Source organism: Equus przewalskii, chromosome 17, assembly GCF_037783145.1.
Source record: "Equus przewalskii isolate Varuska chromosome 17, EquPr2, whole genome shotgun sequence".
In the NCBI taxonomy this organism is placed as follows: Eukaryota; Metazoa; Chordata; class Mammalia; order Perissodactyla; family Equidae; genus Equus; species Equus przewalskii.
In genome coordinates, this window is record NC_091847.1 from 56,568,061 (window position 1) to 56,584,613 (window position 16,553).

At 38.3% G+C, this 16,553-nt stretch overlaps 1 protein-coding gene and 1 long non-coding RNA gene across 3 annotated transcripts in view; one reads left to right on the forward strand and one right to left on the reverse strand.

Annotated features, from left to right (window-relative positions):
* Positions 1-6,451, reverse strand: part of TTN (titin) — a 269,108-nt gene extending 262,657 nt beyond the window's left edge. For both annotated transcript variants that reach the window (XM_070580292.1, XM_070580293.1), the window contains exons 1-3: positions 6,142-6,451; positions 3,802-3,905; positions 1,351-1,554 (exon numbers count right to left, since the gene is read on the reverse strand). In XM_070580292.1, the coding sequence (XP_070436393.1) occupies positions 1,351-1,554; positions 3,802-3,892 (295 nt within the window). In that variant the 5' untranslated portion in view covers positions 3,893-3,905; positions 6,142-6,451. The remainder of the gene's footprint in view (positions 1-1,350; positions 1,555-3,801; positions 3,906-6,141) is intronic.
* Positions 6,452-10,194: 3,743 nt separating this feature from the next.
* On the forward strand, positions 10,195-15,591 carry LOC139076652 (uncharacterized). The gene is made up of 3 exons (XR_011528458.1): positions 10,195-10,303; positions 10,445-10,533; positions 15,147-15,591. It is a non-coding gene; the product is annotated as an uncharacterized lncRNA (long non-coding RNA).
* Positions 15,592-16,553: the final 962 nt, after the last annotated feature.

Sequence of the window (16,553 nt, forward strand, 5' to 3'; positions counted from 1 at the left end):
TTTTTAAGAAAAAGCTTCTGGGCTGCCCTGTGGTATAATGGTTAAGTTAGACACATTCTGGTTCCATGGCCAGGGGTTTGCCGGTTTGGACCCCGGGCAGGAGCTATACCACTGTCAGCCATGCCATAGCCTCCACCCACCTACAAAATAGAGGAAGACTGGCACAGAGTTAGCTCAGGGCTAATCTTCCTCAAGCAAAAAAAGAGGAAGATTGCCAACAGATAGCTCAGGGAGAATCTTCCTCACCAAAAAAAAAAGTCTAGATCTTGTTATAACATTTCTAGAGAATCCTTCTGGCACTTTCTCCCTACCTTACATCTAGCACTATATTAACATGTGAAGGCACCTGTACATATTCTAGTAAGTTGCATTAAAATGAATTCCAATGGTTGGTTTGACGGGTGCACCTGTGACTTACAGAATCATTAAATTGTAATTTAATTTTAAAACCCTAAATTGTCTTCAATTTGATCAGTAGTCAAATAACTGAAATATTTACTTGCATTTAAAATGTTAATCCAAATAATGACATGATTTAATGCTAGTTCCACCACAGAAAAGGGATTTTTTTTTTTTTTGGTTAATTATGTTGAAAGAAATTTTTTATAAGATAAAAGCGAAGGGTAAATGGGATTAATTTTGACATGTCTTTGAGTAATAAACAACAGCAGATGCCATCAACCCTATACATTTTCCATTTCTGAATTTTCTGGATCTATGTTAAAGTTCATACCTGATGTTACCTGATGTGCCTTTTGTTTTTGGTAAAGATGGAGAAAAATGACAGAAGCCACCAAGGTTGGTGATAACTTTTCTGGGGAAACTGTGTCATGCTTTTGAATCAGACAAGCATTTGCTTTTTTCTGTGTAGGTTTACTGTGTAATATTTTTAGGACTGGAAAGTAAATGGAATTATTAAACTTTATAGCCTCGAACAATGTTTCTTAAATGGGTGGTCTGTGGACCACTTGCATCAGACTCATCTAGGTGCTTGTTAAACTGTGAGTTCCTAGAGATAGACATATTTCCTTCCTAGGTTTATAAACAAGGCTCCAAGCCTTGTTACTTGCTCAGAAAGATGATTTTTAATATTTCCTTAATATATTTTTGAGTGCTTAATATGTGTATAGAGGAACTGATTCTCAGCCACTTTTGCGCTGTGTTTTGAGAGGAAAATTAAATTCCACAGGGCAAACAACTTTGCTATCAATTCAGCCTCCGGGGGCCCTTCTCTTGACTTGGAGCTGCATTTGCCTGTGCTCAGTAGCTCTTTGGGAATCCCCTTCCCCAAGTCCTGGAGATGCCTTGGGGGGCAGGGGGCGCAGAGCACAGGCTGCGCCTCCAGCCTACCTGTCACGAGAAGCTCAGCAGTACTAGTCGCTTGTCCAGATCCATTGGTGGCTCTCAGGGAGTATCGTCCACTGTTGGCTTTAGTCACGGCGGGGATCGTCAGTCTAGCGCGGCCATCGCTAAAGGAGATCTGCACGCCGGGCAGAGTGGAAGTGGAAATTGCCTGGCCATCCCTAAACCAGCTCACCTCAGGAACTGGCAAACCTGGAGAACAAAGAGAATCCATCTTTATGTTTGAACGGGGAGCTGAAAAAGGCCTCTGCTGTGTCCTATTATGTTCACGGCCTTGACCTAACCCATAAAAGCTATCCAGAGTGTTATGCTATTTAAGGTTGGTGAAAACTTGACAGCCAACAATAAAAGTATAAACTCGCAGATCATTAGGAGGGCCTATGGCTTCCTGTCACGGCCTGTGCCTTCCTTTTATCGGGGAGGAAACTGAGGCCCAAAGAGGCTCAATGATTTCTCCAAGGTCCCTCAGCTAGCATGGCACAGAGAGGCCAAGAATTTCCATCTCCTGCCTTTCTGCCCAGGGTTCAATATGAGGCAATTAATAGACATCATTAAAATCATGAAAGGGATTTATAAAAGTGAAGAGCCAAGGAAACTTTGAAGTAAAAAGTGACCATTGTCCTATTTGAAGACAAGCGAAGAGCAAAAGCAGCAAAGAGATGTAAAAGTTCTGCCAACAGGCACAGGAGGACGTTGCACCTCTGTCCCTCCTCTGCGGTTACAGGGACACTGTCTGCCTGAACTCTCCTGCCTTTCGGAGGTGCAATCAGTAACCATGCCAAACCGTGGACAGGCAGTTTCTCATATAACAAGAGACGAAACCAAACCTGGTCTTTCAGAACAACACGTGTGGTTGGAGTTGCAGTTAGAAAAGCCAAATTCTTGTCACTAGCCGTTAATTGCGGACCTAAGAATTACATGTCCATGGTTTGATGTTGTATACATATTACATCTCTGCATTCAGAAGGCATGAGGCAAATTCGGGGCACAGTTTATTTTGCATTTGGCATAAAGACTGGTGATCTATCTTCTTAAACTGAGGAAGTGAAGATAACCAAGAGAAAGTTTCTTTTGTTGTCCTTACATTAGCCGATCTCCCACGGGGGCCAAGGGAATAGTTTATTTGGCTAATTCATGGGTATCAAATATCTTCAGTGGTGTTTTTCTAAGAATTTATCAGCACAAAGTGTGAAGGAACAAGAAGCTGTGAAGAAGCCAGATTCCGCTACTCCACAAGCAGGCAAGATGCCACTGAAGCCGTATATGTTCTGCTCAGTTCAGAAGTTACTGAGCGTTACAAGATAAGCACGTGAGTTATGTGGAGGTCAGTCAGAGTCTAGCCCGCATGAGAAGAAGGGAATTGGTCTCTATATACATTTACAATAGAAAATGAAGAATGAGTATATGATATTTGTGCAATGTAAAATAAAGTGTTATCCAGTTATGAATAAGATTGGTAATAAAATGGGCAGAAAGCAAAAAGAAACAGAAAGGAAAAGGAAATCTTATTTTATATCTTTATTGTAAGCCTTGAAATAAAAAAAAAAAAGAGGAACAATGCACATGGAAGTGCATCAAGCCTGATTTTCAGTTAATCCATATAATCTTACACAGCCAGTTACCATACTGCAGAAGGAGACAATGTTGATTAATAATTTTGAGATTATTTGCAACCTAATTCGTAGATGACCCTCATTTTTTCCGCCTGTTGATAGGTCCCGGAAACCATGCATTTTCAGAAACCATCCCTAAACTGAGTTATGAAGAAGAAAAAGAAAGGAAAAAAGAAATAAAAAAACTTCCTTTTAAATAAAATTCTAGAATCACTGTTTCTAATATATCGACCAGAGAGGCATGTATTATTTTTGTTGTCGTTTCAAAGTGATTGGGAAATCTTTTAATTAACTAGAATCGCTTAATAAAGATTGAAGATCAAACAATAAAATACTTAGGGGTTAGCTCATCACTGACAGTTCTGCCTCTGGGGAAAGTTGGTTGTATTGTTATTTTCCATACAAAACAATGGAGGCTCAGGCGCACAGAGCAGTCAGCCCCAGGCTCCCTGCCCAGCAACTCCGTGGCTGGCCCCTCTTGGGCTGGAGTTCTTGGCTTCCAGTCTGGCTCTGCAGCTGAACCCAAATATAGAATGACCAAATTTGGTCCTACTTAGCAGCTGGATTCTGACAGCAGTTTTAATCCAACGCTAATTATTTTGCCTTGTGGATTTATAAATATGAATAAAACATTTCCAAGCCATTATATTGTCAGATTTTGTCAGTACTCTGTGAATGGTACATCCTTATAATGACCCTTCCATAGACTGGGACCAATTTTACAAAGTGAAAGCAGGTCTTAACTTGGTGTCAAGTCCTGCTGCAAAGTTAACTTGTTGGAGAAGAGGCGAAGAGAACAAAGGAAAGCGTGGACGTGTGAGCTTACCACTAACGTGAGCCTCGAAGGTTGCAGTACTACCCTCCAGTACCACAACGCTCTGTAACGGCTGCGTAAACGTCGGTGCTTGAGTTGCCATCTTTTTAGGCACTCTGAAAAGAAAGAGAAAATAAATTCCAACGTCACCACTCAGGGTCACTCTGGAGCTACTTTGTAGATGGCAGAGACACACATTTCCAAACACATTACTTCATAAACGATCTGTGGGCCGAGTGATGGGCAAGCCTTCTGTTTTGTGGCTTGAATTTGGACAGTTGGCCTTTGAGTAGACTTGAAGCCTAACAGAGTAGCAAGTCAAAGGGCAAACGGAAAAACATTTAAGCAAGCAGAGCAAGGAATGTACCCTAGTGGACAAAGAGGGAAATTCAGTCTTAACCAAGGTGGGGAATCTGGGAGAAAGCTAGAGAAAGAGAAAGCTGGAGTAAGCTGGGATAGTGAAGAATAATAAAAAACGTGTGAAAAGTGCACGAGGAATCCTTGCATCAGTTCCGTGTTTGAGAGAGAATTATTTGAAAATGTATTTCCTTCCTCCTAGAATTTTTCACTCACTGTATCTGCAGTCATAAAATTGACATGATTCAGGCATTATTACTTTAAGTAATCCAGGTGGTAACTTAAACTAGTCACTGAAACAAAAAATCTCAACTTTGCAATTCCTTTCCTTACTTGAAAAGTTTTGGCAAGCCTTGTTGAATACGCAGACCTTTGGTAGACAGCTTCCAGTGCTTTCTGTTTCTTAATATTCCTTCTTATTGTAACTGCCCAATAAAAGTTGTTACTGCTGAAGTAAATACTTAGAAAAATTTCAGTTTAAGTGAGCAGGCCAAAATTTATTTTAGATCTGAAAGAAAAATTCCGACTTGGGTTTTTAATAGGGAACAGTGTGCAAACTCTGAAAGATGGAAAGCTGGTGTGAAATGTAGATGAAGTGACAAGATCTATAATTTCAGAGCATAAATATTCAAAATCAAAGAAATGAATATGAAACTTGCAGTGAAGTCTTTTTGCTCAGTGGAAGAAAGTACTTTGTCCATCAGTTTCAGACAGAAAATGTGAGGAATTTTCTGATGCATAAGTACTTTATTATTCAATGTGACTATTCCACTCTTCTGATTTAAAAAGCAGATTCTCAATCATCAATTGCTTTATTGCTATTTTTCATAAAATTCTCTGTTCACTAGAGCTTTATGGAGCAATAATCTTCCTAATGATAATTCTGTAACTTATTGTAACTTTTTACTTAGTTAAAAAGAAAATGAAAACAGAATTCTCTGAGATGATAAAATTTATGTTTGGAAAATTCAGATAATATCCAAAAGTTTTTGTGAAACTTCTGTGAAGAACTCCTTATTGTAGCCTGTCATCTTTAGGATGAATACATTTTTTGTGTTTAACTTTTCCTGTTTACAATCTAGTGCATATTCTAAAAATAGCTGTATTCTTTTACACCGTCTATGTATTATATATCTACATATTTATAGGCATTTACAGTTAGTAATCTAATTCTAGGAAGATGGGAAATCAAAGTGTATTTAGAAATAAAAAGTCTCTAAAACTTTATTTCTTATCCTTCTTAGCATCCACATTTATCTCATATCGTATAATTTGATTGTGAGTTGAATTAAAATACATAATGAGATTCTGAGTATTTTAGAAAGCAATTACATAGCTTTATTCCAAATTCCTAAAGATATTGCAATTAACTAGTCTAAGTTGGTCTTTTATTCCTACTGTCTAGGTAAATTTTGTTGCTTTAGCACTTGCTCTTCAGAGGCCTTTGTCTAATTAGGGCTGAAGGTATGCCTCTAAAATGTCATGTTCCCAAAATAAACTGTCCAGGGTTGACTGACAGCAGGCAAGTGTTCTGTCACTGTCCTGCTACTGATACCTCAGCAGTTGATTCCCTTAAAAAGTCATCAGGGCGTAGCTGATACCACATGCATTTTATCAGAGCTATTCTTGGTGTGTCTCACTTTATCACTGAGTAATATAACCTTGAACATTCTCAACAGACAAAAAGAGTCTCCACAAGAAACAAACATTTCTATCACCATTTTGGACCGCAACTTTAGCAGTTTTAGACTATTAGATGCATTTAAACAATTTGAAACATTGACTGGGCTGATATGTCCAAGTATTAAACTTTTTAAAGAAAAATGTTGACATCTTTTAAGACAGAATTTAACGAGCAGATTCAAATAATGGATCAGCACCAGCAACAAGTAGACAAACGCTTCTACATAGGCATTTAGCAAACAAAGATAATCAGGAAGCAGAAATCAATAAGGAAGGGACTCTACCAATGAAAAAAGAAAAGATGCTGCTCACCTGATTTCTCAAGAGTGCCCAAAAAGGGTGGGACTAAGCCCAAGGTTGCTTCTGAAACGACGTCCTATCTAGAGTTGGTTTTTTCGACCATCTCCAACATGAATCGGTGAGCCTCTAAACTTAAAAGCAAAACTACACAGTGACTGTGTAGTTTTGCTTTTCTATGCAATCCCTACACCCGAGGCGAGGCTGGGAATGCACGACTGCTCAAGAGCCAGGGTCTGGCCCTGCCCTTATATTTGCCAGATCTGCTGACAGCCCCACATCCTTAGGGCAGGGCCCTGGGTGATTGGCTCTCTTAGGAAAGCATGATGGGAGAGGGGCCTATTTGGTAGTGTCACATACCACCTGTTCTTCTGATTCGCAGTGCTAAATTTAGCACCTCAAAAGAGGCTTTACCAAGGAAATAGAACCGTATTTAAAGAATAGGTCTGTTGAGGCTTAGAGAAGCGCATTTGTTGCCCATGTTAAAAACTGAAAACAGTGCTCTGAGGAGAATCTGTGACAATAGAAGACACTTGGGGGCAGTCATATAAAATAGCCCTAAACCTGAGGGCTCTGCCTTGTGAGTTAGGCCCCGTTCCTGTTCCCTTCTCCCATACAACCAACCAAATGGACCTGTCAATCATGACAACACTTGAGGGAATTTATCTCATGCATAAGATTTCACCTTTGAAGAATCAGTGTCTACAAACCGCAGCATTGAAGAGAGTTCATTTACACTATCTACATTCTCCAGAATCCACTTGTACTTTGGGAAGAGTTAAGCCAATGTTAATGAGTTAAGTGTTTTTACAGTCTTGCAAGAAACAATGTTGAAAGACAAAGCCCAAACTCTGCTTAGATTTAGTCTATACAGTATAATGATTTCACTTTTTTCAGATTTCATTTTTTCCTGGCATCAGTATTTGCAAATATGCATGCACTGTTCCTTAATGAGTAGCCAAGACTTATGTTTAAATCATCCATAGGGTTCTTTTTCCAGGCGCACGAAAGTTGCTTTACTAATCTCTGGAGTTTGCTGTTACTAATGGGAAGTGGTTAGGAGATGATATAGTTGCTATTTTAGGACTAAATTTAATTTCAAGCAAGAGATATTTCAAATACAAAACAGCAAACCAAAAGATTTTTATAATGGTTCATCTGAGAGGTTTGGAAAACCCCGCTAAGAGGGAAGAAAATTGTTTTGTTGATAATGGAAGGAGACTTTTTAAAAATAAAATAGACTAAAAGTTTAAAACTTAAGTTAAATTTATTTATGTCTGTAATAAAAATGTTTCCTGTTGTGGAAGAACTTGGTCATGCATTAGATTTTTCAACTTCCTTAATATTTCATATTTTGTAATTATTTATATAGTGATTAATTTATTAACATTAAACAGAGCTAAAGTCTACAGGACAACTGATCTAGTACAATTATATAGACAAGATGATACCATGTATTCATTTAAACATTTGTTTTCTTTACTTAAGTGGTGATATCTGTATTGGTGACATCATTTTTCCCCTTATAGACTCTATCTGTCATAATCCTGTTTCATTGCTTTACTTAGAAGCAATTAGTTTCATGTTATATATCTTTAAAATATTCCCAATTAGCCTCATGTTACAGGCAAACTGCCAGGCATAAGGCAAAACAAAACTAGAAATGCTGTGTGATCTTTCTGTTTTGAGATGTTCACCAATTGACCTTCTATTTCAAATATTTGTGTTCGTGTGTGTGGTGTGTGTGTGTGTATGTACCTTTTTAGATTCATTTGACTTAATGTGAGGCTTGTTAGTGTCTTGTTACGCTTGTTGGAACTAAAGTCAAACCACTTTAATTCTTATGGAAACTAGAGGGAACGAGTAAATAGAATCTTGACGCTTGTGTCATCTTGACCTGGTGCAACACAGGGAGCTCAAGAGCCAGGAAGATGGACTGTATATTGTAGACATAAGGTCAAGTGTCTGTCCTCCAAAGCTTCCTGTCTATTCACTATTCTGGGACATTTCTAGACTATGCAATATTGTCAAAATCCTTGCCTATTGGTATTTACATCCTTAAATGACATTAAGAGTTAAGAAAGGAAGGAAGGAAAGAAGAAGGAAGAAAGGAAAGAAGACAGAAGGAAGAAAGGAAGGAAGGGGCCAGTTAGTAAATAATTACTACACAACTCTGGAAAGGAGCCATGTTATTGGATTAGTGAACAGTAGTGGACAGTATGTGATATCATGGTAAGTATTCATTTTAAAATTAAAAATACCTTAGTTGGAATATAGTAAGCTAGCCCAGTGGAAACCAAATACTGCTCAGATTTGGGGAGTTTGCTAATGCAGTAAGATCTTAATTTACCACTCAAACATGGGGAGGAGTCCCATAGATAATCCAAAACAGCTGATAATTCAAATATAATGCCTACTTAGTTTGGAATGCATGGTGTGATTCTCTTTTTGAATATCATAGTTAAGGTAATTCAATAAATATTTATTAAGCATATACTCAGTGCTGAATACTGTGCTAAATTATTATAATTCTGGATCCCTTCATTGCTTATTGACTTAACAAATATCTACTGTGTGGTGACTTTGTGCCAGGCGTTGTGCTGGATGTGTCTAGATGGCTAGACAGCGGTGACCAAGCAGGCAGTTATGGTTCCTGCACTCTCAGAGGTCATGGTCCACATAAACTGCTAATAAATTAGTAATCTATGACTGCAACCTACACTAGGATATGTGTAAGACCGAGGCAGTCACTCATCTACATAGTTGTGGTTAATGTCAGACTGTTTATACTACATAGGACCATTTAACAGAGGAAGGACTTTATTTTATTTATTATGGGGGTTATTTGAGAAATGGGTAGTTTTTAAGGCTAATGTAAGAGTCCTTTCTTAGAGAAAAGAGTAAAATAATGTCTTTTATAATTCGTTAAAAATTTTTTGTGTGCATTCTGACTGTTAAACACTGTTCAGGCGCTAGGATTATAACCATGCAGACAGCAAAGATCTCTGACCTCAAGGAGTTTGCATTTCAGTAAATACTGTAATATCCAGAAATATTACATCTATAAAGTCCCTTCCACTCATGAAGTATTTCAAAGCTGAAATATAGGCTCATCACTGAGCTATTTTTACACAAGGAAGTAGAAAAGCAAATTCAGGAAGTGCACAGGGAAGAAAGTGCTGACCCAAACAAGCCGTTCTGATGGGTTATTGGCTGTGTTCCTTGATTTACAAAGTCAGGCAAAGCTACACCAGGGGTGTGGGAGGCAGGAAAGTGCTGCTTAAGATTCAAGTGGAGACTTCTCTTTGTTCCATTTTTACATTTACCTCCAGTTACAGCTGCTTTTGTAGTAATATCAAATTAATTGATTTCTACAATTAATTACAGGTGTACTAATGGTTGCTAACACATTTAATGCCACATTAAATACAAAAAGATTATTTTAGATATGTACGATACTTTTACCAAAATAAGAAAGCTCAGAAAGTAGGTCTTGCATTTCTCAGTGGCACTGACTCCAGGGGCACGTGGAATTTCACTCCTACCTGACATGGGTTTAGGCAACTCACACAAATCTCTGAGTCTCAGATGAGTCAGCTGTAAATTGGGGATTATAGTATCCACTTCAAAGGGTTATTGGGAAGATTAAATGACAGAATGAACGTGACAATGCCCAGGACAGTGAGAATCTGACACATGGTGGCCATTTACTTTGTTTGCTGCTGCCAAGCATGACACAAAAGAATATCATTTCTGTGATTATAGTGGTTTGATCAATTATCTAACTATCTGGCTGAACATCCAGTTTAGTGTTTTCTAAGGAATCTTTGAAAAGTTTAAAAGTGAGCCCACAGAAACACATGTCATGTCCTTCTCTGAAAGACCTCAGAAGGTGACATGATATTTGTATGTGGATTAAAGCAAAGCCCAAGAACTACTGGAATCTTAAAGAACAAATAAGCTGGGTTTCTGGAAGCTTGGGAGAGGAAACCATAAACCAGATCAGATCTAACCACCAGCACATGCTCAATGGCAGAGTGATTTTGTTGTCTAACGGTCAGCTTTACACTCACCGAAGGGAGGCTGTCGAACTCATTTTTTCCAGTAACTACGGCAGGCTCAGGACCTAGGGATTAAGGACTCTTCCAAGGCCAAAAATGTGTTTGGGAGCTGAAAAGTAAGTTTTGCTCTGAAATATAGAAAGGAATCTGCAAAAATGAAAAATAATAGATGTTTATCAAATGCCTACAAAAGAAGACATGTCAGCTAGTCAGCTGCATTTACGATTGACGTATTTTAATATGTTTGATACGTTAAGGGATGGATCCTCCAAAAGTAAAAGAGCCTGTGTGGGACAAAAACCTAAAAATGACCCTGAAGGCAGTTCTACTGTCTCAAAAAACGAAGGTAAGCTTGGAAATTTTTGAAAGACACTTTGAGCCTTAAATAATGGTTTATGTTCATATGGAATTCTGAAGATTTTGTGTGTCTGTTGAAGAGCTTTAGGCCTTTTTACCTCTGTGTTTTGCCCCATCTATTTCAAATTTCTAGGCAAATACCACCACCATCACTCCCATTTCCTCACCTAGTTATAAATATAGAACCCTTTTGAAGCAAGCCCTTACTGTGAAAGCAAAGTGTGGGGTGCTGGATATTCTCTGGTTGTGCCTCCATCCACTACCCCCGCCCCCCCTTCCATCCTGTGCTGTGCCCCTGGGAGGCTGATCCCTAGAGGGGTTCTCCCTTGTCTTCTGGCTTCTGATAGGGCTCAGCCAATGTGAAGTGCTGGTAGGAGCCCTCCTTGCCTGGCTATAGTTTGGCCATGACCTTCCTCTACTTGTGGCCATGCTCCTGTCAGGGACCTCATTCCTACAGGTATGCTATTTGGGTTCCAGTAACTGCTCCTTTCCTGTGTTTTTAACTCGGGCTTTGTGCTGTTGCTATTCCCAGAGATCTTCGCCATCCGCTGTTAGTGTTCATGATCCTACCCACACCTTGTAATATTTCCTTTGTTAAACTCTCTTCAGTTATGCTATTGTGTTGCATGTACTTCTTGCACTGTGACCTGACCTACTTACTTGGAGACGACAATAAAGACTTCTTTCTCTCTTAAACTAAACCGACCTAAGCATTTACCTTCAATGCTAGATAATTGTTTCAATTCCAATAGACTTTTTCCTACCTCTTCTTCCCTACAGTCAGCAGGTATTTTTCACATTAAGTTCAGACTTCTATTTCTTTCCTCCCTCTCTTCTTCTCTCCCTCCTTTATGTCCTTCTCAAGTGATTTTTGAGTGGCTTCCGCGTACCAAGAACTATGGGGATGTAAAAAATGTAACATCCTTCACTTAGATATTAGTTGGAAAGACAAGAGAGCTATGTAACAATGCAAGGAGCAGCAATGAAAGGTAAGAGCCAAAATGATTGACAGAGACAAGTGCTCAGGAACCCAGAGGTGGAGAAGTGCAGTGCAGGCTGAACCAAAAGCAGAACTTCTCATGGGGGGATAACTTGGGCTGGGTGTTTTCATTTCATTCGATAAAAGAATTAAGGCATTTCCTCAAAAGCACATAAAATATGATGAAAGAGAAATGGAAATAAGGAATAACTTTCAGAGAAAATAGAAATAAAGTAGAAAACTAAAACCGTGTCAAACAACAACATAAGATCACAAACCAAGAAGGCCACTATATTTGCTATAGTTGATCTTCAGGTTTGATGGTGAATTTCCTGGAAGTTAAAGAAAAAAGAGAGGCATAATTATTAATATAGAGAGGGAAACATTTCCTTGGGGAAGTTAAATTTTTCTAACACTGAATTTTAAAAATTTATCATGTGCGACTTTGCAGAGGGATCACTGAGTGATTTACAGAACATAAAGTGTTTGACAGTGTATCTATAGCAGGAGTAGTGATCTAATTTGTGTGTTGATATTTTTGATGGAAGTTTTTAACAAAAGTCAAGGGTGTAACACTAAAAGGCAACTCACTAAATTCAACTGAATGAGGGTTTAAGGAAATATAGTCCAAGTTAAAAAAAATAAGGACGAGAGTGGGGCTTCAGCCCTGATCCGTGGGTAGGATTTATAATATCCCAAAGGTCATCAGTAACTGTCACCTCTCTCAGGTGTTCCTTTGATAGGAGTTGAGACTGGAACGCAAGATCCTCTGGCTGCGATCCTGGTGTGCTGTGTGTTTGATTGAGGAGTGATTAACAATACCTTTAAGAGTTTTTAATGAAGTTCACGTTCCCTGTTGTGATGCAAAAGCTTCCACATTTTCTCACGGGCATTAACAACAATCACTACTTTATACTTAGCAAGTAATTTATATTTTTGCAAGTAAATCTACTTCCAGTTTGACAATCACGCTCTTGGATTGCAGAATATTGATGTAGACTGGTCCTTAGACACGATGAACGGAGCTTCTCTTTGTAATGGGTAAGAGACAAGCAAACGTCGTGTGGAAGGTCAGCACAAAATGCAAATACTCTCTCTCAGGGTCAGAGCCTGCTGCTACAGGAGGAGGCTGAAGGCACCAGCGACACATCGTTTTTCATGAGTTCATGACACCACGGGCTTTGAAGATGAAGCTATGCCATGTGTCAGTGTTAGAACCAGCCCAGCCAAGCTGACTGCCTCATCCCTCTGTTTCTAAGACTTTTGCCTAGAGACTTCAGGGGATAATATTTGAGCAGGAATAATAGGGGATAATAGTATGAGCAGGAATTACCACTGGAGAAAGAAATTCAAGGGATTAGTCAGTTTAAGCGTTTGATCTTTAAAGTTCTGAGGATCAGAAGGCTGAGCATACTGATAATATAAGTCCAATAGGGTGCAAATTGTTAACATAGTAGGTTCTTAACATTGAAAGATTTAACGTTTGTCGGTTTGACACATTGTAACACAATAGAATAACGGCAGTTAATTTTGGGGAAACGCGAACTTGAATCAAGTGTGTAATACAGCTGTGTAGCAGAGCGTCACCTACTAATAACTGAGCCTATAGCAGATCCAAGGCACAGGAACGTGTGGTTTTTGTCCTCTACTTGTGCCACATAGAATTACATTAAATGATGAGAAACACTTGCTCGAGGAATTTGTAATAGTAACTATAAACTGGAAACAACTTATAAGTCTACCAATAGGGAGTATTTACACTGATACTATAGACTATTAGGTAGCTCTTAAAAAAAGGATAATAGTGAAAAGGAACTTGCCTTACCAGAAATTACAACTTACTATCAAACTACAGCAATCAAACTGCAAGCTACTGGCAGAGTAATATAAAAACAAATTATTAAGTAGAATAGAGTGTCCAGAAATAGATCCAAGCAAATCTGAGGAATTAATCTGTGATGGTTTAGTTCATAGTGGTGCTGGCATAATTGGATATTTATTCAGAAGAAACCACCTCATACCATGTAAAATAAATCCCAAATGGATTAAATATTTAAGAGTGAAAAGAATATAATAAAATATTATAACAATATATAAGAAAATATTTGTGGAAACTCCCAGGTGGGAGAAACTCTCTTAAGAAACACTGGAAACTCAGATGCCATAAGGAAAAGACTGACCAATTTGCTGAGTAAATAATTTTGGGTGGCACGTTCTACCCTAGTCAAATTCACAAGACTGAGGGAAATATTTGCATGCATATGTCAGCAAAGGATCAAAGGCTTCAAAACATAGAGGTATGAATATAAAGATGCTTATGTTAGCATTGTTTGAAGAGGAAACATTTTGGAAACAACCTGAACATCAATCAATGGGGGAATGGTTGAATGACTTATGGTATGATCATGATATGACTGTTATCCAGAAATTAAAGAAAATGAGTTAGACTCATATATTACCCAAGAAAGACGGCCATAACAGTAGGTGAAAAAGCAAATTGCAGAATGATATACAAGGTATATTATTCTCAATCACAGCGATCTGTTTATTTCAGTCATAGTTCTTATTTGTTTATTGTTGTGTGTGTGTTTTGCTGTTTTCTTGATTATTGACTGATTCTCCCACTTGGCTATAAATTTCTTAAGCAGTAAAATCTGTTTGGTTGGCCTTTAAATTCCTGATTCCTGGTACAGTGTTGTACAAGATAGAAGATGCTTATTAAATATTTATTTAATGAAAATTCATAGTAAACTTTTGGAATGATACAGAAAAACTGTTGAGTGATTTCCCTTAGGTAGTTGGGCCTAGCCATCTCAAGGCAAGGATGAAAAACTTTTAATTTTCACCTTATACCCGTCTGAAGTGTTTGAATTTTCACCATGAGCATATATTACTTTCATTTAAAAAAAAGACTAATTAATTATTATGGTAATGTATCCAAAATCAGTTGTGAAATTAAAAAATAAAATTAAAACTTACAAAATATAGTTAATAAAAAACGAAACACATTAAAAAAATAACTTTCTCCGTGAAAGACATCCCTTTAAACTGCTATTCTGTGGGTGAAAGTGACCAAGGCGGAAGAGATCTAATCAAGGGAAATCATCTAAATGCTGGGGAAAAATGACTGGAAAGAGGCTAGTATCCTGGAGTGTTAGTCATGTTATTTGGGCATAAAGTGAAAAAAAAAATTCAAACACTGACAAAAACCAGTTACAACCATCACTCACATAAATAAGACAGTTGGGGGCAGGAAATGAGCCTTCTGGAAAAATCTTTCTTTGCGACTGGTGCTGTGTCTGTCTCCCTTGAACTTGACTTTCCCTTCCCCAAGCCCTCTGGAAACTCTATTCTGTGGTAAACAAACATTCTACATGATCAGTCTTCACAGAGTGCTTCTGCCACCTCCTTGCCTTGGCTCAGATGCAAGTCTTCCCAGAGGATGCTACCTCCCTTGCAGCCTCACCTGGTGGAAACTGCTCAGCGTCCATGCAGCTAAGTGCTGGCTTCCCCTAGCTTCCCAATACTGCCTCTTGGCATTTATTGTTTTACTCATAGACAAAGTCTACTCTTCCTTTGAAGGTAAGGTTCTTTGGCTACCACTTTCTGTTCTTCTCTTCCAGACTTTCAGGTCATTCTTCAACATTCACTGAAGACATCAGCATCAGCACCACTTCAGTAAGCCCCGCTGGAACCCCGAGGGACTCCAACATCCATGTGTAACAACAGTAGAGGAAAATGATGGACAGCACAGCTTCTGAACCAGACACACTTCAGGTCAAATCTCAGATGTGCAAGTTATTAACAGAGTGACTGAATTAATCATTGAAGTTTGTTTTTTTCTTTGTAGAAGGAGAATATTCATTTCTTTTTAGTGAGCATTCTCCTTTTCTTTATTTTGTTTTATATTAACTAGATTTTGTAAGTTTTTATTTTCTGTTTTAATTTTACAACTGGTTTTTGATACATTATCATAATAATTAACTAGCCTTTGTGGTTTCATAATACAGTATGTAGTAAATGCTCAGTGCAGTTGTTGTTATTTGAATGGCCTCTTCTACCCCTAAGCCACACAGCTCCTGTCCTCCAGGTCTTGAATGACATTCACTTCTTCCTTCCCACTGCAACATTCTGCCCCTACAGAGATGCTCTGGGTCACACCCTCTCCAGGTCTCTTCTCTGTGGAGTTGCTTCTCTTCTAACAGCAACAGACATGTTGCAGCTGCATCTCCTATAGTCACCATTATCATAGGAAAAGCCTAAACATTTATTTTATAACCATATGTATGCTTATCTTTTCTCCTCCGGTCTCACAAGGAAACGGGTTTATTCTTCTTCAAGGCTAGACCAATATTCTAGATCCTTCCCCTCTTGTCTCTGCCCAGACTTGCACTATTCCATATTACTATGTTTAATTTCTGCTTTCTAGAAACTTCTGCCCCTACCTGTTAAATATATTATGGTCTTCCTTGTCTTAAAAAACAGCAAATAATAACAGACACAACTTTCCCATGACTCTGCCTTGCCCTCTAGAAGCCACTCCACTTTAGTAGCAGTCTGAATTAATTGGAGATCTGTCTCTATTATGTACCCGCCACTATAGTTGACACATCACTTTTGTTTTCTCATTTAATTTATAGCTGAGCTTATTGCTGTACTATTTCTTCATTTCCAGTCATTTCTGAACCCTCATGTAGCTTCTTTTCCCCTTTTTCTTTTCATGCTACTCACATTAAGTTTTCCAATGACTTTTATCTGTAAGTCCAACAGGCATTGTTTTACTTTAGTGGAATATTTTCACTTGACACTTGTTTTTAATTCCTGATGCATCTCTGGCAGGTTGCAATGGGTACTTTAAAAAATAATGCATTTTTTATAATGCATAATAGATTATGATATATTAGAGAACTTCAAATAAAACTCACTAAAAGGAATACTGTTTAGCTTGAATGATTGAAAAGTTAGTGATTTCATAGCACTGCACTTGAACCATTCCTCAGACTGTCTTCCTCTGGCTTTGGATCCTTTTT